Consider the following 24,562-nt stretch of genomic DNA (forward strand, 5'->3'; position numbering starts at 1 on the left):
TGATACAAAGAACTTGGATCACTCGAGAAGGTAGGATGCATATCAAGATCCTGGAACTTTGGGCAGTATGCAAGGCATGCCATACATTTTACCATCCATCCATTCTCATCATATTCTCGTCATGTCTGACAACTACGATTTACTATGTAAATGAGCAAGAAGGCACAAGGTTCCCGTGCTGTGCTTGGAAGCGGTGTGCCTCTGGAAATGGTGCATTGCCCACAGGAGCTTCTTGTTGGTGGCTGGCCTACCTACCAAAACATGATTGCTGATGATCTCCACAGGAACTTTGCAATTGACCATGAATGTGAATTGTATGGCATGGTAACGGTGGACATTTTTTGTCAATGGGAAGCTCCTGTTGGGATCTCTTTGCATCTCACACTAACATCAAGTGCATTCAGTACTGCTCAAGGGGAGGACTCGATGCCCACTTGCAGAGCGACACCCTGGTTGTTGATTGGTTGGACCGGATCAACAATGCCTTCCCTCCCCTACCACTTTTACCAGGCATTCTTCACTAACTCTAGGGGAGGGCAATGGGTATCCTGATCGCTGCATTCTGGCCTCACCAATTCTGGTTTCCTCTGCATGTCTAAACATCCTCCACTTCTGCTCCTGACATTTCCGGACCTGCTCACACAACACAATGGTAGACTCAGACACACAGCTCCATGAACACTTTATCTGACAGCTTGGTTTTTGGATGGACACTTGTGCTAGCACGAGAATGTTCATCGGTAGTACAAGATGTCCTCTTCAGTAGCAGGAAGGACTCCACAAGATGATCCTACCAAGCTAAATTGGTGCATTTCACAGAACAGTCTTGCCCCCAAAGCTGTTGGCATCCTGATGCTCTTAGACTATTTCCTGTATCTGAAGGCCCTGGGACTCGCTGTCAACTCCATCAGGGTTCATGCAGTGGCTTTTAGCATTTTCCATCCTCTGGTGGAGGGACATTTGGTTTTTACCCACCTTTTGACTACCTGATTCTGAAAGGGCCTTGTACATAAATACCCACCCATTCAGCCTATCACTTCTCAGTGGGACCTCAACCTTGTGCTTACATCATTAATGATCTCTCCCTTTGAACCCCTGGCCTCCTTCCCCCCTCTCTTTTTTTTTTCCCATGAAGGTTGCTTCCTTGTTGCTTTCACCTCTGAAAGAAGGATAGGCAAACTAGGAGCCATGATAGCAAACCCCTTTTTCACCATGTTTCATAAGGACAAAGTTTCACTGCGCTTGCATCCCAAATTTCTGCCAAAAGTGGTTTCCCACTTCCACCTCAACCAACCCATACATTTGCCAACCTTCTTTCCCAAACCACATGCCTCAAATGAGGAACAGTGGCTTCATACCCTTGATGTCTGTAGGACTCTGGGCTTTTACCTACAAAGGACCAAGCCTTTCTGGAAGTCTCCTAGAATATTTCTTGCCATAGCAGAGAGAATTAAAGGGCAGGCCATCTCCACCCAGAGAATCTCAAAGCGGGTTTTAGGGTGCATTACACTCTATCAGTTATTGAGATGGTCCCATTCCATGAGAGCGTGAGCATCAACTACTGCTGCACTCCACTAGGATACTGCTTGTTAATCACACTTGGTGGAATACAAGAGGGACAATCACTCAAAGGAAAGGGGGAGGTTACTTACCTGTAACTGGAGGTTCTTCAAGATGTGTGGTCCCTATCTGTATTCCAGTTCCACTCTTCTTCCCCTCTGCTGGTAGATCTGCGGTGGAGAAGGAAATGAAGATGATGTCAATCTGCCCCACCCTTTATCGCCTGGGGCGAAACCATGAGGCAATGCAAGAGCGTATGCATAGACTGAGGGAAGCTACTACTTTGAAAAGCTCCAGGTGCATGCTCATAACCCTCTTTGGAATACAGATAGGGACCACACATCTCAAATTTACAAGTTACAAGTAAGTAACTTCCCCTTTCTCACATTTTCTGCAGGATTGTTTGGGTGCATCACACTCTTTTTATTGCATGTTGCTCTGCCATTAGCTCACTTTTGCCTGTCATCCTCTTTCCCTTGTCTTCCTCCTCCTTGATGAAATACATAATGAAATTTGAGATCTGGGAGCTTTTTTAACTTTTATATTTGGGGGAGGGGACTGTTACTTTACTTTAATATTCCTTGGCCCGTCTTCTTCCACACTACTCCCTTCAGTTGAGTCACTCAGTCTTACTTTGCCTCCCTGTTCTGTGCTGAAGTCCTGCAAGACTCAGTCAATAAGCCTGTTTATTTCATTGTTAATGTTTGCTAGTTAAGGGTTTACACTGACTCCCAAAATAGCTACAGTCATGCAAGCATATAGGAAATTCTTTTGTTGTATTTGTCAATTAAAAAAAATTGGAAAGTAGAGATGTATATAAAAGACTACATACCAGACAATTTTAAGATTTTTTTTTTTTTAAACTAGCTTATGTTTTGACTAGGGGAAAAGGATTTATTTGTATTTCTCAAACCAAAACTTATAATGCATTTTTTATAATGTCTAAAAGTACTTTCACTGAGCTAAAATTCAGTTTGAGACATAAGTATTGGTCTGAAGGATACTTTGTATGGTCAAGCTCCATAATGGAATTACTGATAAATTCAATTATAATGGTGTAATGTGAAAATAAAGGAATACAGTAAAAATCTTCCTCTTAGAGTGATTTCTGTTTGTTAGGGGAAATGTATTGTATTGGGGAATAGGAGTTTACTTCCTGTTTTGAGTCTGAAAGGTGAAGAAAATTGAACAGATGCAAGCTGTGTTCATTAAAAAACATACACAGTCATTTAAATCACTTACGGGTTTTTTTATGATACAATTGTGAATTTTTCTTTTCTGATTTGCTATTAGAGGTAGAAACAGATGGTAAAGACTTATTTTAAAGTGTACTCAATTAAATTAACCTGTGCTGCTCAGTGATTGTTCACTGTAATAGGATTTTGCCCCTCTGGAATTCACTGGAAGGAAATAAGGTTTCAGAAAATTCTCTTTCTATCTATCACTATAGCTGGACTTACTATAGCAGACTTCCATTTGTAGTACTGAAACAGTAATAATAAAGAGGAATTTTTTACCTTTGAGACTATATGGAAATCAGGCTTTGACTCAAAGAGGAAATTATTCTGAGCAGATGGCTGTAAATGTTCCTAGGTGAATTTACTTTTATAGTTTTTAATTTAGATGGATAGGGTACTGTTGGAAGTGGCTGGTTGTTTCTGCTTAGAATTTGTTTCAACCCTGAAGTAGTAGACCTGAAATGCAACTCTTGCCCAGTCAAAAAATAGCATATGCAGGATAGGGTAGAGCAATGTTTATATTTGGTTCATTTAATGGTAGTTTGGTTGACATGTGAATTTATAAAGACCAGTTCAACATTGTTTTCATAAATGCAACTTTTACATGAGTAAAAGGTGTTGTTTAATATGTCTTATTCAAATAACCTTGAATTAAGTTAAGGAGTACTTGTGGCACCTTAGAGACTAACAAATTTATTTGAGCATAAGCTTTCGTGAGCTACAGCTCACTTCATCAGATTCATTCAGTGGAAAATACAGTGAGGAGTTTTATATACATAGAGAACATGAAACAATGGGTGATGCCAAACACACCTGTAACGAGAGTGATTAGGTAAGGTGAGCTATTACTAGCAGGAGAGCTTGGGGGGGGAAGACCTTTTGTAGTGATGATCAAGGTAGGCCATTTCCAGCAGTTGACAAGAACATCTGAGGAACAGTGTGTGTGGGTGGGGGAACGGAAATAAACATGTGGAAATAGTTTTACTTTGTGTAATGACCCATCCACTCCCAGTCTTTATTCAAGCCTAAGTTAATTGTATCCAGTTTGCAAATTAATTCCAATTCAGCAGTCTCTCGTTGGAGTCTGGTTTTGAAGTTTTTTTGCGGATACAGACTAACACAGCTGCTACTCTGAAACCTTGAATTAAGTTATTACTCATGACTATTAAATGTAAATTATATGTATATCAAAATATATATACTAGCTTTTCTGTTTCAATAAATCCTTCAGCTGTTTATGTTTAAAATAGTTTTAAGCTGACAGCATTCATATATCTTGAATATAAAAGATAACTTGGTTTGAAAATTATTACCTGCCAAAGATAATAAATCTGATGACTGACTGGCCCACTGGATTTATAAGATGGTAATCTAAATATAACTTTTTAAAAAAGTACCTAAATGTTAGATCCTTAAATCAGAATTTATTATTATTAAACAAATTTTGAGTTGTTTACATTGGGTTCTGTGTGAGGATTGTAGTTTACATTTGTAAATATTTTAATTTCATTTTCGGGGAAAGAAGACACAAGCTCATAAAACAGAATCTGCTTTTCCTATTTTAAATTCTGTTTTGTGACAGTTCATTTTTTTTTAATCATAATTTCGACCTTTACACTGTCATCTCTTTTTGGCAATAAATGATTTTGGAATCTTTTTAAAAACAAACAGTGTGGTTGTTCAAATATGCTTATTAGCTATTGGATAAGTAGAGAAAGATGCGTCTACTCCAGGGTCACTAGAAAATTAAAGGTGCACTAAAACCTTCATTTCCATTAATGGCCTTGCTGGCTTTGCTGCAGGCGAGCCATCCATGACTAGTAGCACATTTTCCACAAAAGAGGTTCAGATCAGAGGTCCTGCATGTTCTGCTTTGATTTCATCAGAGAGAGAATCAAGTTCAGTCTGTTGGCTCTCATATAACTCAAACTGCAAGTGTAGATCTAAGATGGCTGGGAGATCCTGTTCTCCCTCTTGTGAGGGAGCCAGCCAGTCAGGCAGCAGCACAGACAGCTGCAGCGGCACAGGAGCTAGCAAACAGAGCTCTAAACAGGGGAGTTTGAGTGGGAGTTCTGTTGGAGGAGAAGGTAGTTGTACTTGGTTTTGTATTTTTAGTATTTGTGTGTGTGTAGGGGTTTTGTGCTGGGAGAGCAGCTGAGCCTGATTAGGGGGTGGGGCTTTGTGCTGAGAGAGCAGCTGAGCCCTGCCTAGGGGGTGGGGCTTCTGACTAGGGGCCCTATAAAGGTAGCCAGCCAGTCAGGCAGCGGCACAGACAGCTGCAGCGGCACAGGAGTTAGCAAACAGAGCTCTAAACAGGGGAGTTTGAGTGGGAGTTCTGTTGGAGCAGTTTGGATTGTGCTTGTTTGGGGTTTGCTTTTGCTGGGGGGGTGGTCTTTTTGGTGTGGCTTGTGTTTCCCAGATTAACAGGATTTAGGTGGGAAGGAGATGACAGATACAGAGGAAGCTGTGGGAGTGACTCCTGCAGTGAAAGACACATTGAGGATGACTGGATGTGGAAGCTGTGGTATGTACATGATCCTGGAGGGGGGAACCGGTAAGAGTTTTGTCTGCATGAAATGCCGTCTGATAGAGCTGATGAAGGAAAAGATCCGAGGTTTGGAGATGCAGGTGGAAAGTCTGGTTGAGTTTAGGAAGAGGTTTGAGCAGATGATGGAGCAAAGATATGAGATATCTGAAGGGAAAAGCTCAGACTCACGGATGGAAGCAGGGCTGGGGAATTTTGAGGAGAGACTGGATGAGGAAAGTGGTCAGTGGAAACATGTGACTCAAAGAACCAGGCAGAGAAAAAGACAGGCTAGTGAAGGAGAAATAGAGCTTAGGAACAGGTTTGCAGAGTTGGAAAATGAAGAAGGGGCTCAGCAGGTAGTCGCTGAAGGTGGAAGGGTAAGGAAGAAGAGAAGAGAGGCTAGCCCTATAGAAAAAGGGGAAGAGTCAAGGGAGACTACACCAAATATGAGCCCCAGGAGGATACAGGATGGGTTAAAGAGAATTGAAAGGGAAAATAGGAATGGAAAGAACTTGCAGCCAGAGGGAACAGGGGAGAGACTGGAGAATAGCACTGTCACCAGGAAAAGGCAGGTCTATGTGATCGGGGACTCTTTATTGAGAAGAATAGACAGGCCTGTAACTAGAGCTGATCCAGAGAATAGAAGGGTGTGCTGTCTTCCGGGTGCTAAGATACGGGATGTAGACCTGAGGTTGAAAAGGATCCTCAAGGGAGCGGGAAAGAATCCCCTAATTATCCTTCATGTGGGAACAAATGATACAGCCAGATTCTCGCTGGAAAGTATCAAGGGAGACTATGCTAGGCTGGGGAAGACGCTTAAGGAAATTGAGGCTCAGGTGATCTTTAGCGGGATCCTTCCTGTTCCTAGAGAAGGGCAACAAAGGTGTGACAAGATTATGACTGTCAACAGATGGCTGAGGCAGTGGTGCTATAAGGAGGGCTTTGGGATGTATGGCCACTGGGAGGCATTCACGGACAGAGGTCAGTTCTCTCGGGATGGACTTCATCTGAGTAGGGAAGGAAATAGACTTCTAAGATCAAGGCTGGCACAACTGATAAAGAGAGCTTTAAACTAGGAATTGGGGGGAGATGGATGGGAGATGTCCAGAAAATCTCCACGCCAGATTTTAGCATTGAGAGGGAAGAAGATGAAGTAAGAAAGGATACAGCCATGGGTAGGAGAATGTATATAAGGAGCGAGGGCGGTGTGGATACTAGTCTAATAGGTTATACTGGCTGTAGAATGACTGTGTCTAATAGGGTACAAAATGTGAGCGAGGCCAAACAGCAAAAATTAAGATGTTTATACACCAATGCGAGGAGTCTAGATAACAAAATGGAGGAACTAGAGCTACTGGTGCAGGAAGTGAAACCAGATATTATAGGGATAACAGAAACATGGTGGAATAGTAGTCATGACTGGACTACAGGTATTGAAGGGTATGTGCTGTTTAGGAAAGACAGAAACAAAGGTAAAGGGGGTGGAGTAGCATTGTATATCAAGGATGAGTTAGAATGTAAAGAAATAAGAAGCGATGCAATGGATAAGACAGAGTCTGTCTGGGCAAAAAATTACATTGGGGAAGAAAACTAGTAAAGCCTCTCCTGCGATAGTGCTTGGGGTGTGCTATAGACCTCCGGGATCTAATTTGGTTATGGATAGAGCCCTTTTTAATGTCTTTAATAAAGTAAATACTAATGGAAACTGCGTGATCATGGGAGACTTTAACTTCCCAGATATAGACTGGAGGACCAGTGCTAGTAATAATAATAGGGCTCAGATTTTCCTAGATGCGATAGCTGATGGATTCCTTCATCAAGTAGTTGCTGAACCGACTAGAGGGGATGCCATTTTAGATTTAATTTTGGTGAGTAGCGAGGACCTCATAGAAGAAATGGTTGTAGGGGACAATCTTGGCTCAAGTGATCATGAGCTAATTCAGTTCAAACTAAATGGAAGGATTAACAAAAATAAATCTGCAACTAGGGTTTTTGATTTCAAAAGGGCTGACTTTCAAAAATTAAGGAAATTAGTTAGGGAAGTGGATTGGACTGAAGAACTTATGGATCTAAAGGCAGTTGAGGCCTGGGATTACTTTAAATCAAAACTGCAGAAGCTATCGGAAGCCTGTATCCCAAGAAAGGGGAAAAAATTCATAGGAAGGAGTTGTAGACCAAGCTGGATGAGCAAGCATCTTAGAGAGGTGATTATGAAGAAGCAGAAAGCATACAGGGAGTGGAAGATGGGAGGGATCAGCAAGGAAAGCTACCTAATTGAGGTCAGAAGATGTAGGGATAAAGTCAGAGAGGCTAAAAGTCGAGTAGAGTTGGACCTTGCAAAGGGAATTAAAACCAATAGTAAAAGGTTCTATAGCCATATAAATAAGAAGAAAACTAAGAAGGAAGAAGTGGGGCCGCTTAACACTGAGGATGGAGCGGAGGTTAAAGATAATCTAGGCATGGCCCAATATCTAAACAAATACTTTGCCTCAGTCTTTAATAAGGCTAAAGAGGATCTTGGGGATAATGGTAGCATGACAAATGGGAAGGAGGATATAGAGGTAGATATTACCATATCAGAGGTAGAAGCGAAACTGAAACAGTTTAATGGGACTAAATCGGGGGGCCCAGATAATCTTCATCCAAGAATATTAAAGGAATTGGCACCTGAAATTGCAAGCCCATTAGCAAGAATTTTCAATGAATCTGTAAACTCAGGAATAGTACCGAATGATTGGAGAATTGCTATTATAGTTCCTATTTTTAAGAAAGGAAAAAAAAGTGATCCGGGTAACTACAGGCCAGTTAGTTTGACATCTGTAGTATGCAAAGTCCTGGAAAAAATTTTGAAGGAGAAATTAGTTAAGGACATTGAAGTCAATGGTAAATGGGACAAAATACAACATGGTTTTACAAAAGGTAGATCATGCCAAACCAACCTAATCTCCTTTTTTGAAAAAGTAACAGATTTTTTAGATAAAGGAAATGCAGTGGATCTAATTTACCTAGATTTCAGTAAGGCATTTGATACCGTGCCACATGGGGAATTATTAGTTAAATTGGAGAAGATGGGGATCAATATGAACATCAGAAGGTGGATAAGGAATTGGTTAAATGGGAGACTGCAACGGGTCCTACTGAAAGGCGAACTGTCAGGTTGGAGGGAGGTTACCAGTGGAGTTCCTCAGGGATCGGTTTTGGGACCAATCTTATTTAATCTTTTTGTTACTGACCTTGGCACAAAAAGTGGGAGTGTGCTAATAAAGTTTGCAGATGATACAAAGCTGGGAGGTATTGCCAATTCGGAGAAGGATCGGGATATTATACAGGAGGATCTGGATGACCTTGTAAACTGGAGTAATAGTAATAGGATGAAATTTAATAGTGAGAAGTGTAAGGTTATGCATTTAGGGATTAATAACAAGAATTTTAGTTATAAGTTGGGGACGCATCAATTAGAAGTAACGGAAGAGGAGAAGGACCTTGGAGTATTGGTTGATCATAGGATGACTATGAGCTGCCAATGTGATATGGCTGTGAAAAAAGCTAATGCGGTTTTGGGATGCATCAGGAGAGGCATTTCCAGTAGGGATAAGGAGGTTTTAGTACCGTTATACAAGGCACTGGTGAGACCTCACCTAGAATACTGTGTGCAGTTCTGGTCTCCCATGTTTAAAAAGGATGAATTCAAACTGGAGCAGGTACAGAGAAGGGCTACTAGGATGATCCGAGGAATGGAAAACTTGTCTTATGAAAGGAGACTTAAGGAGCTTGGCTTGTTTAGCCTAACTAAAAGAAGGTTGAGGGGAGATATGATTGCTCTCTATAAATATATCAGAGGGATAAATATAGGAGAGGGAGAGGAATTATTTAAGCTCAGCACCAATGTGGACACAAGAACAAATGGGTATAAACTGGCCACCAGGAAGTTTAGACTTGAAATCAGACGAAGGTTTTTAACCATCAGAGGAGTGAAGTTTTGGAATAACCTTCCAAGGGAAGCAGTGGGGGCAAAAGATCTATCTGGTTTTAAGATTCTACTCGATAAGTTTATGGAGGAGATGGTATGATGGGATAATGGGATTTTGGTAAGTAATTGATCTTTAAATATTCAGGGTAAATAGGCCAAATCCCCTGAGATGGGATATTAGATGGATGGGATCTGATTTACTATAGAAAATTCTTTCCTGGGTATCTGGCTGGTGAATCTTGCCCATGTGCTCAGGGTTTGGCTGATTGCCATGTTTGGGGTCAGGAGGGAGTTTTCCTCCAGGGCAGATTGGAGAGGCCCTGGAGGTTTTTTTGCCTTCTTCTGTAGCATGGGGCATGGTTGACTGGAGGGAGGCTTCTCTGCTCCTTGAAGTTTTGAACCATGATTTGAGGACTTCAATAGCTCAGACATGGGTGAGGTTTTTCATAGGAGTGGTGGGTGACATTCTGTGGCCTGCGCTGTGCAGGAGGTCGGACTAGATGATCAGAGTGGTCCCTTCTTACCTTAGTATCTATGAATCTATGAGGCTTCCAGTTCACACACACAACTGGACCACTTTTCTGTTACCCAAGTTTCTCAGAACCCAAAGCAGCGGTAATTTAACTATTTCTCTCAAGGCGATAGTCAGGAATAAATTAATGGGGACACAGCTCTTCCATCTGATAAATGATTGGTACAAACCAGTGTTTTTATTTAAAACTACTTTTTTATTAAGTCTCAAGCACACACATACATATATACTTTCACTGTAGGTTCAGAGCATTCCAGACATTTATATTTACCCAAAGTGTGAGATGGCTTCGAGGAATCAGCAACCACCCTTCCGTGAGCCCTCCTTCCATTCAGCTGCTGGGGAGTTTAGATGCCAGATCTTTGCCCAAAGAAAAGCTTCCTCAGACAGCTCCAAAGTGTATCCTTTTGCCTAATCTTTTATATCTAACAGAACACACGACTTATAGTGACTCCTAATGGGTCACCATAGTAACCTCTGGTGGGTCACCAATTCTCCTAATTTCAGCAAACTACTCATTATCTCTTATCGTTCAAGCATTTCTATTCATAACAATAAAACGTATATGTTAGGGGCACTTAACCAAGGTTGACTATCCAAACATTCCTTCCATTCTTATGGTCTGTTAACTATGTCCCATCCTCCCATTCTGATTAGCAGAACTGAAAACATGCAGCTGTTTAACCTTGCCTTTCAGGACCTAAGATTATTCCTAGTTATGTGGTATTTGATTTTCAGATAGCAATGGGTGGACGCACACAAATGGCTGAACTGCAGTTGTCAAATTCTGGGGTTACGCTCCAAGTAAAGGTTTGGTCTGCTAAAAGGTTTTAGAGGAGTTCCCCCTTCTCCTTACCTAGTTTGATACAGATTTACTAGACAGTAAATTCTGAAATAGAGAGCATAAGGAGGATCTTAGTGCTTGGCTAAGGAACTCCTGGATTTCCTAGCCTTCTTGCCCATTAGGACCACCTGATGGAAGAAGTACAGATGTCCCAGATGGGAATCTGCCCTGTCTAAAGAAAGATGTTTGTCTCCCTGTTGGCTTCCACTCCTCTACAGAAGGAAAGGAGAAATAATATGCACTTCTTGCATAAAATATTTTCTTTGGACTGTCATAACATTTTCCCGAATGTGGGCAAGTACATCCAGGATTTGAAAACTGTGTTGGGAAAGATCATTTACCCATTACTCATTCTCTTTAAAGCAGTGTTGCTCCAACTTTTGCAGTCCTGCCCCCCCTTATCGGTAGCAGAATCTGTCCTAACCCCCCACCCCCCACACACATACACACTCCATTACTGCATAGCTATGGCTTCCTTAGCAGCGGAGCTTGGGCTGAAGGCAGAGCTGGGTGTGGAACCTGGGGATGGAGTCAGGGCTGGGGCCAGAGGTGGAGCTGGTCTGGGGGCAGAGAGGGAATGAGGGCAGAGCTGGGCTGGGGCTGGAGCAGGGCACGGAGTGGAGCTGGGCTGGAGACAAAGAAGGAATGAGGGTAAAGTGGGGTTGGAGACGGAGCTAGGTGGGGGACAGAGTGGGAATGGAAGTGTGGTACTTCCTCCCCGCCCCTTGTGGGAACTGTCCCTGTTGCACACCCCCGTGAATGTTCCTTCTTGCCCCGTAGGGAAGTTCACCCTGCACTTGGAGAACCATTACTTTATTTTGATTTGTTTTGACATCAATACATGTTTTCCATCCTGATTAAGTCTAAATGGTGGCATTTATAAAAATGGAGATGGGAATGATAAACAACTCTAAACAGCTCCACACACTGCATGAATGTTGATGGACACACACACTTGTGTGGCTGGTTATGGGCCTGCTGTTAGGGACTTTCTTTAAGATAAATTTCTTTTCTTCTCCCTATTGGCTCTCGGCTACTGTAGCAATGACCACAATATACAAATATAGTCTTGTTCTCTTTCCCACACTGCATCATGTCACCGTAAAATGACGCAACACATAATGTTGAGACGTCTGACCGCCACTGATATAGAAGAGCTCCCTCTCCTATTTTGATGTACTCTGACAACTGATACAGTCTTCCCCTTTGGATGACTTACTTGCTTTGGGATTCTTTTATGATACTATGGCCAATGTGGCCCTGAGATACCAACTATCAAATCCCCATCCATTTATGGATTGCTCCAGTCAGAGGTCTCCACCTAAACCTGCTATATCTTCTTCAAAATGTGTGAGGGTAGACACTTGCTTTTCAGCTCTTAAATCTGCTTGCCCACCACTAAAGAGCCTGGAAGGTGACCTTTGAAGAGAAGTAGGAATTTGATGATACAGAAGACCTTCAATGTGCGACAGAAGCTAATGTTACTCTGTTACCAGTGAAAATGAAAACTACAGCTGTAATGATCCTCAAATTCCACCTCCTCTTCTTTTTGTGGAACCCCCTCTAGTGTGTTCATTCTATCCCTTCTTCAGACACAGAAATGTACCTTTTGAAATTTAGACATATTTTGAGATGATCTTAAACCAGATATAGTTGTAATTAAATATGTAATCATTTACTGAACTATTAAGTTCAGGTCTAAATTTTTTTTACTGCTTTAGGGGAAAATGGCTGGGTTTCAAACTGTTTGAAAACCAAAATGTTCCCTGTTTAACAATCTAATTCCTAATTCTGTTCAAGGAAAAGCTTGCGTTAGTCTTATTTGCTTAGGCCTTGTCTACACTACAAAATTAGGTCGAATTTATAGAAGTCAGTTTTGTAGAAAGTGTTTTTATACAGTTGATTGTGTGTGTCCCCACACAAATGCTCTAAGTGTAGTCAGCGGAGTGTGTCCACAGTACCGAGGCAATCGTCAACTTCCGGAGCGTTGCACTGTGGGTAGCTATCCCAAGTTCCTGCAGTCTCCGCCACCCATTTGAATTCTGGGTAGAAATCCCAGTGCCTGATGGGGCTAAAACATTGTTGCAGGTGGTTCTGGGTACATATCGTCTGGCCCACCTTCCCTCCCTCCCTCTGTGAAAGCAAGGGCAGACAATCGTTTTGCACCTTATTTCTTGAGTTACCTGTGCAGATGCCATACCACAGCAAGCATAGAGCCCGTTCAGCTCACTGTCACCGTACTTCCCCTGAGTGCTGGCAGACGCGGTACTGCATTGCTACACAGCAACAGTTTATTGCCTTTTGGCAGCAGACAGTGCAGTATGACTGGTAGCCGTCGTCGACGTAGTCCAGGGTGCTCTTTTAACCAACCTCGATGAGGTCAGGGGTGCCTGGGTAAACATGGGAATGACTCAGCCAGGTCATTTCCCTTTTAAGTTTCGTTTCATGGCGATTCAGTCCTCCCGGCAGTGCACTGTCTTTTAATCTGTAGCCAGCAGAAGACGATGGCAAGCAGTCATACTGCACCGTCTTCTGCCGAGCACCCAGGTGATGACGATGGCTAGCAGTCATACTGCACAGTCTGCTGCCAGCGAGATGTATAAAGATAGATGAAGTGGATCAAAACAAGAAATAGACCAGATTTATTTTGTATTCATTTTCTCCTCCCTCCCTCCATGAAATCAATGGCCTGCTAAACCCAGTTTTGAGCTCTATCTTTGAGGGGGCCATTTTGTTTCTCGCAAACCCATCCCCTTTGTTGATTTTAATTCCCTATAAGCCAACCCTGTAAGCCATGTTGTCAGTCGCCCCTCCCTCCACCAGAGCAATGACAAGCAATCATTTTGCGCCCTTTTCCCTGGATTGCCCGAGCAGGAGCAGACTCCATAGCACAGCAAGCATGGAGCCCGTTCAGCTCATCCCAGCAGTTATGACCATTGTAAACACCTCACGCATTATCGTGCAGTGTATGCAGAACCAGCACCTGAAAAACCAGGCGAGGAGGCGACGACAGCGCGGTGATGAGGCCCTGAACACACTTTTCTCTAAAACTGTTTTCCCCGCAATTTGGAGATCATGGTGTTAATGGGGCAGGCTCATACCATGGAACGCCGATTCTGGGCCTGGGAAACAAGCACAGAGTGGTGGGACCGCATAGTGTTGCAGGTCTGGGATGATTCCCAGTGGCTCCGAAACTTTCGCATGCGTAAGGGCACTTCCATGGAACTTTGTGACTTGCTTTCCCCTGCCCTGAAGCGCAAGAATACCAAGATGAGAGCAGCCCTCACAGTTCACAAGCGAGTGGCAATAGCCCTGTGGAAGCTTGCAATGCCAGACAGCTACCGGTCAGTCGGAAATCAATTTGCAGCGGGCAAATCTACTGTGGAGGTTGCTGTGATGCAAGTAGCCAACGCAATCACTGAGCTGCTGCTATCAAAGGTAGTGACTCTGGGAAATGTGCAGGTCGTACTAGATGGGATTCCCTAAATGTGGTGGGGCTATAGACGGAACGCATATCCCTATCTTGGGACCGGACCACCAGGGGAGCCAGTACATAAACTGCAAGGGGTACTTTTCAGTGGTGCTGCAAGCACTGGTGGATCACAAGGGACGTTTCACCAACATCAACATGGGATGGCCGAGAAAGGTTCATGACGCTCGCGTCTTCAGGAACTCTGGTCTGCAGGAAGGGATTTACTTCCTAGACTAGAAAATAACTGTTGGGGATGTTGAAATGCCAATAGTTATCCTCTATCCAGCCTACCCCTTAACGCCCTGGCTCATGAAGCCGTACACAGGCACCCTGGACAGCCGTCAGGAGCTGTTCAACTATAGGCTGAGCAAGTGCAGAATGGTGGTGGAGTGTGCATTTGGACGTTTAAAGGGTTGCTGGCGCAGTTTACTGACTCACTCAGACCTCAGTGAAACCAATATTCTATTGCTGCTTTTGTGTGCTCCACAATCTTTGTGAGAGTAAGGGGGAGACGTTTATGGCGAGGTGGGAGGTTGATGCAAATCGTCTGACCGCTGAATACGCCCAGCCAGACACCAGGGTGGTTAGAAGAGCACAGCAGGAGTGGTGCGCATCAGAGAAGCTTTGAAAACTAGTTTCATGACTGGCCAGGGTACTGTGTGACACTTCTGTTTGTTTCTCCTTGATGAAAATCCGCCCCTTTGGTTGACTCTAATTCCCTGTAAGCCACCTGCCCTCCCGCCTTCGATCACAGCTTGCTTGCAAAGGAAATAAAGTCACTATCGTTTAAAAAACATGTATTCTTTATTAATTGATTATAAAAATAGGAAGATAACTCACAAGGTAGCCCGGGAGGAGGGTAGGAAAAGGCCACTTTAAAACTTGTTGAATGCCAGCCTTCTGTTGCTTGGGCTGTCCACTGGGGTGGAGTGGTTGGGTGCCCAGAGCCTCCCACCACGTGTTCTTGGGCGTCTAGGTGGGGAGGCTATGTAACTTGGGGAGAAGGGAGGGCGGTTAAACAGGGGCTGCAGTGGCAGTCTGTGATCCTGCTGCCGTTCATGAACCTCCACCAGACGCCGGAGCATGTCCGTTTGATCCCGCAGTATCCCCAACGTTTCCTCATGCCTCCTCTGATCTTCCTGCCACCACCTCTTCTCACGTTCATCAGCCACCATCCTGTACTCTGCTATTGTGTCCCTCCACGCAGCTCTGTCAGTGCCGGACGACGGCATGAACTCAGAACATGTCATCGCGCGTGCGTTTTTTTCGCCGCCTTATCTGAGATAGACTCTGGGATGGAGGAGGGAGGCTTGAAACATTTGCAGCTGCTGGAGGAAAAAAGGGGAGTGACATTTAAAAAGATACATTTTACAGAACAATGGCTATACTCTTTCACAGTGAACAATGCTATTCACATTACATAGCACATGAGATTTTGGTACAAGGTCGCATTTTGCATGTTATATTGAGTGCCTGCGGCTTTGGTGTTAGAGATCACACACGCAGGGCCGGGCAACAGAATTCGGCTTGCAGGCGGCCATGGTAAGCCATAGTCTTTCGGCTTCTGCAACCTTCATAACAGCAGCCCCCTCCTTTCCCATACCAAGCAAAGTCCTTTGAGCTGGCCATTTACTGCTGCAGTTTTCCTGTTAACGTGCAGCAGCAGAAACCAAACTAACCACCTCCCCGCATCCAATTCTCTGGGATGATCGCTTTTCCCTTCCCCCCACCGCATGGCTGGTATCGGGGAAGATCCCTGCCAGCCAAAAGCGAACAGCTCAGTGCCAATGCCCCCCCCCCATTACCCCGTGGCTAACTGCGGGGAGGATTTCTTTTCAGCCACAGGCAAACAGCCCAGTAGGAATGGGCACCTCTGAATGTCCCCTTAATCAAATTCCCGTATTTCAACCAGGTTACCATGAACGATATCACTCTCCTTAGGATAACACAGAGAGATAAAGAACGGATGTTGCTTGAATGCCAGCAAACACCAGGACCATACACTGGCTTTGTCATGCAATGATACCAGATTACTTGCTACTAGCATGGCATGGTAAAGTGTCCTACCATGGAGGACAGGATAAGGCTGCTCTCCCCAGAAACTTTCTGCAAAAGCTTTTAGAGTACCTCCAGGAGAGCTTCATGGAGATGTCCCTGGAAGATTTCTGCTCCATCTCCAGACATGTTAACAGACTTTTCCAGTAGCAGTACTGGCCACGAATGCATCCCAAGTCCTCAGAGCTACTTAATCATTAAAAAACTCTTGCTTTTATAACATGTATTATATTTTAAAAGGTACACTCACCAGAGGTCCCTTCTCTGGCTTCATTGGGTTGGGAGGGTATTTCAGTCAGGGTGATAAAAAGATCCTGGCTGTCGGGGAAAACTGTGTGCTGTGTGCTCTCTCCAAGCTCGTCGTCCTCCTCATCTTCCCCATCTGCAAAATCTTCAGCCATGGCGGAGAGTATCCCATCCTCGGAGTCCACGGAGAGGGATGGGGTAGTGGTGGCAGCCCCCCCTAGAACTGCATGCAGCTCAGCTTAGAAGCAGCATGTCTGGGCCTCTGTCCCAGAGCGTCCATTTGATTCTTTGGTTTTCTGGTACACTTGTCTGAGCTCCTTAAGTTTCACATGGCACTGTGTTGCATCCCTGATGTAGCCTCTGTCCCTCATGGGCTCTGAGATTTTTTGAAATGTTTTAGCATTTCATGTTTTGGAATGTAGTTCTGATGGCATGGATTCCTCTCCCCATACAGCGATCAGATTCGGTCCATGCTGGAGCTCTTTTTCGATTCTGGGACTGCATGGTCACCTGTGCTGATGAGCTCGCCTGGCCAAACAGGAAATGAGATTCAAAAGTTCCTGGGGTTTTTCCCGTACACTTGGCCAGTGCATTTGAGTTCAGAGTGCTGTCAAGAGCGGTCACAATGGTGCACTTTGGGATAGCTCTGAGAGGCCAATACCTTCGAATTGCATCCACACTAACCCTAATTGGAAACGGCAATGTCGATTTCAGCGCTAATCCCCTCGTTGGGGAACCGTACAGAAATCTGTTTTAAGAGCCCTTTATGTCAAAAAACAGTTTCGTTGTGTGGACGGGTGCAGGAATTTAATGCTGCTAAATCAGACAAACTTGTAGTGTAGACCAGGCCTTAGTAGGTAGAAAAGTATAGGTGGCAAGAGAAACTTGAATTGCTCATTCTCAAGAAGGGGACCATGTTTTAATTAAGTTTGAGTTGGGTTGATGGCCTTGAAGTATTTGACATGCCTGATATTTTTCATGGTTTTTAAATCTTCCATTGTTAGTATTGATGGAAATATGTTAATTAGCCTGACAGCTTAACTGTGTATTTTAATATATCATTTGGACTCCTTTTTTGACATGCTGAGTGAATAATCAGCACAATAAAATGTTGCCATTTCATTTTTTCTGCATTACCTGATTGGTTTTATGCTTTAAAAAAGAAAGTAAAGGTTAGAGATACAGAATTTTGTTTGCGGGGTGCATGGTCACAAAATCAAATATGGATGTAGAACATTTGTATCCTTCCAAGGAAACCTTTTTTTCTTCCTTTTCCTTGTCAATGTAGATAAGAGGTTGTCCTCGCATGAAAATTAATTTCTATTCACCATGACAGCAGAAATTGGTGTGATAAGAGAATATCAAAATTGTATTGTAGATATATGATGCTGATCCAGTTGCTTTCTGCTCACTTTGTACTGTCTTCTGTTGATATCTGCAGTTGAGAATCAGCAGACAGATGGAGTAAATCTGAAAGTTACACTGACACATGTGAGCAGAGCAAGTAGAAAAGCTGCAGAGCATCTCATAGTATATGTAACATCCAATTATAGAACTCTTAATCTGGAAATCTTGCCACAAAAATTGAGTAAATTCCCATTTGGAACAAAATTGCAATCTTTTCTAATGAGTTTTTATATAACTTTTCTTTCTCTACAGTGTGCAGACTGATGAAAGAATAGAAACAATAGAGTACTGACATTAGAACTCATTTTTGTTAATAAATTCAGATACAAATTGCCTGAAAATACTGAAGGCTCGCCAATATGGCCTTTTAAATAGTTTGCAGATATTTTGTTCTGAAGTGTCTTTTATTTGGTGCCATAGTGTTGAATTCTTTTTACTCAATTTTTTACTTGTCATGTAAATTTGTTTAATCTTTTGCCTTCAACTCTGTAGGTGGCCTAGAACATTGGCAGGCATCACTGCATACCTACTGTGTACTCGTTACTCTGCTGGCAGTGGGATATATCCTGGCAACTCTCAGGATGAGAGAAGAGCTTGGCGCAGATGCGACAGAGGAGGCTTCTGGGCAGAAGAGGACTATTCTCGGTGCCAGTATGCAAATGATGTTACTCGAGTCCTGTATATGTTTAATCAGGTAATTTGCACTTCTCTGTCTTTTGTGAAACTATTTTAAAATAACTTAAATCAAGATCTTCAATGAAAATAAGATTTCGAAAATTTGCCTCTCCACTGCAATAGGGCTACAACTTTGTCACGGAAGTCACAGAATCCATGACTTGAGCCTCCGGCGCCTGGAGTTGTAGGGCCCCACCACCCTTGGTGTCTGGGAACTGCGGGAGCCTGAGCACCCAGTCACAGCGGGGCCGCCCCACACTCCCAGGCAGCAGGGCAGCCCCACAGTTCCAGGCAGTGGTGATGGGGGACCCTGCAACTCTGAGCCTGCCACCCCAGGTTGCGTGGGGAGCCTGCAGCTCCCCATTTTGTCATGTATATTTTTAATAAAAGTCACAGACAGGTCACGGGCAATAAAGAAAAATTCACGGAAGCTCATGACCTCTTTATTGCCCGTGACCTGTCTGTGACTTTTACTAAAAATATGCATGACAAAGTCTTACCCTTCGTTACAAAGTATCTACTGTTCACTGGATCAATGTATACACCATTTGTTATCTGATCATGTCTCTTTATTAGCATTTCACGGCTCAGAACCTAACATTGGAACCTGCGGGATTACACAAGAATTTGGTTTAGCTTTTCTTTCAGAGGCCATCAGATTTTTTAGTGAATTGGAGAATTCTGACAACCTCTGTAATGGGGTGCACTCACCTCTCATGAGCGCCCCGGTCATCAAGTGTGTGCATGCTGCAGTTTTTTCTCAATTTCCTTCACTAGTTGCCCCCTGTCGGCCGCTGCACTTCTCAGGCGGGTCTTCGGTGAGTCAGCCCTCCGTCTGAGTTATGGACAGTCCATGTGCCAAATTAAACAAACTCCTTACGGGGTACATAATCCAAAATGTCCCCAATGTCCTGTAGCCCTCCCTGGGCTCAGTTTTTACCCAGTCCGAAAGGGCCTATCCTGGTACCCTTGGTTGGTGTGTCCTCCTTCCTGGGTTCAGTTTTTAACTAGTCCAACAACGCCTGTCACGGTACCTTGGCTTGGTTTGGCTAGATTGCAAGGCTCCTACTCGAGACTTGAGCAGCAGCCTGAGGGCATCTTCCCTGGGGACTCATTATCTCTCCTAGAGTCCTCAGTGACCCCAGCCTTCTTGCTGAGCCCGCAGTTCGCTGACCACAGCTCCCCACTGAGTCAGTCTCAGTGCAGCCCCCTTCTCTGGGGTGCCAAAGTTCTAATTCTCTTCCTTAGGGCATAGCCACTTCCTCCCAGTGGCTGGTGGGAGGGAACTGGTCCCACGCACTGTGCCACATCCCAAGCCAGGGACCCTTTAAGTATAGCAGCCTTGCGTTATGTCCCTTTACTAATGGCTGCTCTACACTTCCCTGGCCCACTTCCCATAGCCCATTTTAGTTGAGTCCCAGCAGCAAGTCAGAAGCTCCTTCCTTGCTCCCCAGGTCGCTGCCAATAACTAGTCCCAACAGCCAGCTAGGAGCTATTCTTGGATTTCCCCAGTCCCTGACAGCAACTGATCTGTCCATCCCTTTCAGCCCCTGCAGCCAGCCAAGGAGCACCTCTTGCTCCCCCAGTCCCTACCAGCAGACTGAACTCAGGCTGGTCCTGCAGCTCCTTCTGTAGGGGCCTGCTGAGTCCTGATTGGCTGCTCCCTGCAGCCACTCTAGCCCACATGGAGGACCTCTCTACTGCTCCTTTCCTGGGATGGGTGTTGAAGGAACCTGAGGCCTCTGGGCCTACTCCACCCCATCTCAACCTCAAACATCCTCCCCGAAATGTAAAAGGTTACTCTAGCTGTCTACAGGTTTCAGAGTAGCAGCCGTGTTAGTCTGTATTCGCAAAAAGAAAAGGAGTACTTGTGGCACCTTAGAGACTAACAAATTTATTAGAGCATAAGCTTTCGTGAGCTACAGCTCACTTCATCGGATTTTCCACCAAATGCATCCGATGAAGTGAGCTGTAGCTCACGAAAGCTTATGCTCTAATAAATTTGTTAGTCTCTAAGGTGCCACAAGTACTCCTTTTCTTCTAGCTGTCTAGTATAGCACTGGGTTTGACTTAGTGAATTCTGAGCTGTTCTTGTCTCCAGTTTAATCACACAGACTCTTGGAACATCACTTTGTTATAGACAGTTTATTGATTCTGTAAATCATTAATATGTATTTACAAATGCAGATACACTTTAAAAATAGAGATATTAATCATACTTAAAAATATACCAAACATTTTTTACCCTAAAGTTTTTGTGTTTTGAGACCCTTTCAGGCCCTGTCTAGATTGTAGTGTTTTGTTCTTTGCTATTTGAGTTGATTTGACAATTACTTTGCGTTAACTAACACCATTGTAAATGTAATTGTAGGTGCTCTGCATGATGAACCATAAATGTTTGTGAAGTGTCACTCACATTAGTTAAATGACAATCATTCACCCAAAAACTGGGGCTCTGGGTTTGAAAAACAATGGTGAGTAGCTACAGCAATCAGGAATTTGCAACCTGTAATCAGGGCCTAATATATTTCTCTTTATGCCCATTCTCGCTCACTCACCAGTGTTTTGTAAGAATGTTGTAACAGATAATGCCTAATACTTGAAAAGAATTTCAGAACATCACTGCATAGAATATTGAATGGACTAATACTCCTTTTGGTGAATTATGAACATTTACAAATGGAAAAAACTGGAAATCTGACATAAGTATAGACTTAAGTTTCAGTAGTCCACTGGAAATTAAACTTTAAGTAATATGAAAATGATCCAGGATGTGGTCAGCCTTAAATCTTATTTCACTTAATCCTGTTTATTCTTTGTCCCAGAAATATTCCATTAAAGAAAATGAACAAAAAGTGAAAAAGAAAAGAAGAAAAAGCCTTCCTAAAAATATAGAGGGAAACTTTAATGTTTAATTTTGAAACAACTTGCAAATTAATGCTGGATGAAAGAATTACACACACATAGCACTGGATCCTCTCAAGTCTAAATGTGCATTTACTTTTAACAAGTAAATAAACCTACAAGGTTCATTTCTTTGCATGTTTTTCAAACCCAGAATCACTCATAATTGAAACCTCATCCAAATAAATTATTGAATTTACCTGGGAGTTGCAGTCAGCCATGGGTCTCTTATGTGGGTGTTTATAAATGAAACACTTTCCTGAAAATTCTGAATAAATTTCCATTAACCATTAAAAGCAAACAGCAAGAAGAGAGAGCCTTAACTGTAATCTTCTACAAATATTATTATAAAAGAAAAGGAGTACTTGTGGCACCTTAGAGACTAACAAATTTATTTGAGCGTAAGCTTTCGTGAGCTACGGCTCACTTCATCGGATGCATTTATGCTCAAATAAATTTGTTAGTCTCTAAGGTGCCACAAGTACTCCTTTTCTTTTTTGCAAATACAGACTAACATGGCTGCTACTCTGAAACCAAATATTACTATGTGATACACGTGCAGAATCAGTAACCATAGTTCAATGGAGTTGCCAATACAACATGGTATTAGAAAACTAGCACCAAACGCCACCTGGAATTCAGGACATCTGGGTTCAAGTCCTTGTTCTACCTCAGACTTTCGGTGTGTAACTTTGGAAAAAATCACTTAATAGCTGTATGCCTTCATTCCCCATCTGTAACATGGGGATGATAACGCTCCTTTCTCTCACTCTTTGTGTTACCTGTTTAGATTGTAAGCTGTAAGGGTTTGGACTGTCTCAAGACTGTGTTTTTACAATGCCTAGAATACTGGGGGCACCAGTTCTGGTAGATGGGCCTATAGGGAGCTACCATTATAGAAACAAATAATAAAATAATGGACCTAACAAGTTGACCCTTTTATTTTTTGGCTAACGTAGGTCAAGCAGGAATTGACTACAAGTTCCCAGGACAGCAACTAAATTAAGTGGGTGGAACATGTCTGTGATTAGGGAGCTTCACTTATATTCCATCCTACTGCTACTGCTCTTCGGGGGGCAATATTTTTTTCATAGTTAGGGAGAGCTTTATGAGTCTCATGTTAGAAAACTGAAACCCAAGGTGAAAATCCAGTCAAGAATATTTTGAGAAGCAGGATTACTGGTCTAATTTTTTCATATTTAAATGTATAATTATTTCTGTGCTCTGTCAAAATTGTAAGGAATGTTCAAAAATGTTACCTTAATATTGAGCTCTGTGATTTAATTATTCCTTTAGAAGAAGTAATCTGAACATTATCATCTTTTTCTGTGTAACAAAATTTTAGGTAGGTCAGCAAAACTTGTTAGTCATTTGTTGCACAGAAAACATTTGGACCTCCCAAAAATTTTCAGTGCTAGATTAAATTGTTTTGGGGCCCTGTGCACTATGGAAATTGGGCCTCCCGCACAACTTCAATCAAATTTGGCCCAGCTGCCCCCACCATGACAGAGGGGAGAATGGGGCACACCTGTGCATCACTGTGACCCCAGTCTAATTATTCTGCAACTGCTGTCCATCCTGCACAGCATTAAGAGGGGCCACTTAGAAAAGCACCCTCTCTCCAAACATTCACTATTCAGAAACAAATGCGTCTCATCCCACATATATCCCAGCAATCCTCCACCAGCTCCCACTTACACTGAGATTCCCCAGACACATCCCAAGAGACCTGACATATATCCCACTCACCACAGCCCCAAGTGCCTCCCAACATCTTGGCCACTCACCAGCATCTTCACTCCACTCCCACTCCTGTGGTAGGGCAGCTCCTCCTGATTTTGGCCGCCCAAAATGCCAGGTTGCAAAACCACTCAAATTTGGCCCTGTCGTCATTCCTCCCTTACCCCCTGCCATCATGATGGAGGGACAGCCGAACCAAATCTGAGTGGCATTGCAGAAACTCAGGTTTGGCCCTTCCCATCACCACCCATAGAAATCTGTTGGTTGGGGGGCCCCCTGACATGGTAAATCCAGGCCCAAAGATCTGTTTTGCTAGACTGTTTTTGTCTTTATTTAGAGACTAGATATATTATCTTTTTAATACCTAGTAGTTTAAATCAAATATTGGTCTGGATCCAAAATGGAAGGAAACACTGAATAAAATTGAATGTCCAGATGTGACTGCTACAGTTAATTTTGTGTTAAAGAGAATTCTTCATTACTTTAAGAAAAAAATATGGAAATATTGCTTAATTCAGACAGATGGATATACATTGTACTGTGACTTGCATATCATGAATGTGACCTTTTAATGTAAAAATGAATTCGTTGGTTTAAAAAAAGAAAAGTGCAGAGAGATTATATGCAATATTTGAACTCTGAAACTTGATTTTTGTTAATGATGCATTATGGCTGCTGAACTAATATACACTAAGGACATCTATCATTGTTTTCTAAAACCATGCTTCCAAATCTACTGGTGCAGGCACCAGTGCTGCAAAGCGAACCATGCAGGTGAGACCCTGTGCAGTGCCACAAGAAGTCCATTGGACTCTGGGAGGATTCAGGAGTCTGCCTGCCTGGTTTTTGTTGCAGGAGTGGGACATTGAACTTTTCTTGTATTTTAGGGAGAGCCTCTCATTAATTTCAAGTACATTTTTTATTATTTTAAATATGTCAATAGATATTGTGGCTGTGGTGTGTGTAGCTTTCTCTTAGCTTGTCTAGCTATGAAACATACTTTCCATGCTCTAGGAATTTTGGAAAACAATTTTGTCTATATACACAGGAAATAGATGTGCAAAGGAAGAGAAATTTATTAATTGTACTTTATTTAAAAAATTAAGGTTTTGTTTTTGTTTTACAACAGTCTCAAATTTGAAACACTTAGGCATTCTCCTAAATTGTATTTAGATTTAAATTTTCCTTTTTCGCTGCTCATATTTGTTCTTTATATAGATGCCACTCAACCTCACTAATGCAGTTGCAACAGCAAGACAGCTTTTGGCTTACACTGTTGAAGCAGCAAATTTTTCTGATAAGATGGATGTTATTTTTGTGGCTGAAATGATAGAAAAATTTGGAAGATTTGCTGAAAAGTACAAAGAGGTACCTTTAACATTTGATACCATT

At 42.9% G+C, this 24,562-nt stretch overlaps 1 protein-coding gene across 8 annotated transcripts in view; it reads left to right on the forward strand.

The window, feature by feature from the left end:
• ADGRA3 (adhesion G protein-coupled receptor A3) overlaps window positions 1-24,562 on the forward strand; it is a 126,312-nt gene that overhangs the window by 64,357 nt on the left and 37,393 nt on the right. For 7 of the 8 annotated variants that reach the window (XM_038398208.2, XM_038398209.2, XM_043514065.1 and 4 more), the window contains 2 exons: window positions 18,344-18,545; window positions 24,389-24,538. In XM_038398208.2, coding sequence (XP_038254136.1) covers window positions 18,344-18,545; window positions 24,389-24,538 — 352 coding nt within the window. The remainder of the gene's footprint in view (window positions 1-18,343; window positions 18,546-24,388; window positions 24,539-24,562) is intronic. The other variant, XM_043514062.1, reaches the window with a different exon arrangement.

Source organism: Dermochelys coriacea, chromosome 4 (assembly GCF_009764565.3).
Source record: "Dermochelys coriacea isolate rDerCor1 chromosome 4, rDerCor1.pri.v4, whole genome shotgun sequence".
Lineage (NCBI taxonomy): Eukaryota > Metazoa > Chordata > Testudines > Dermochelyidae > Dermochelys > Dermochelys coriacea.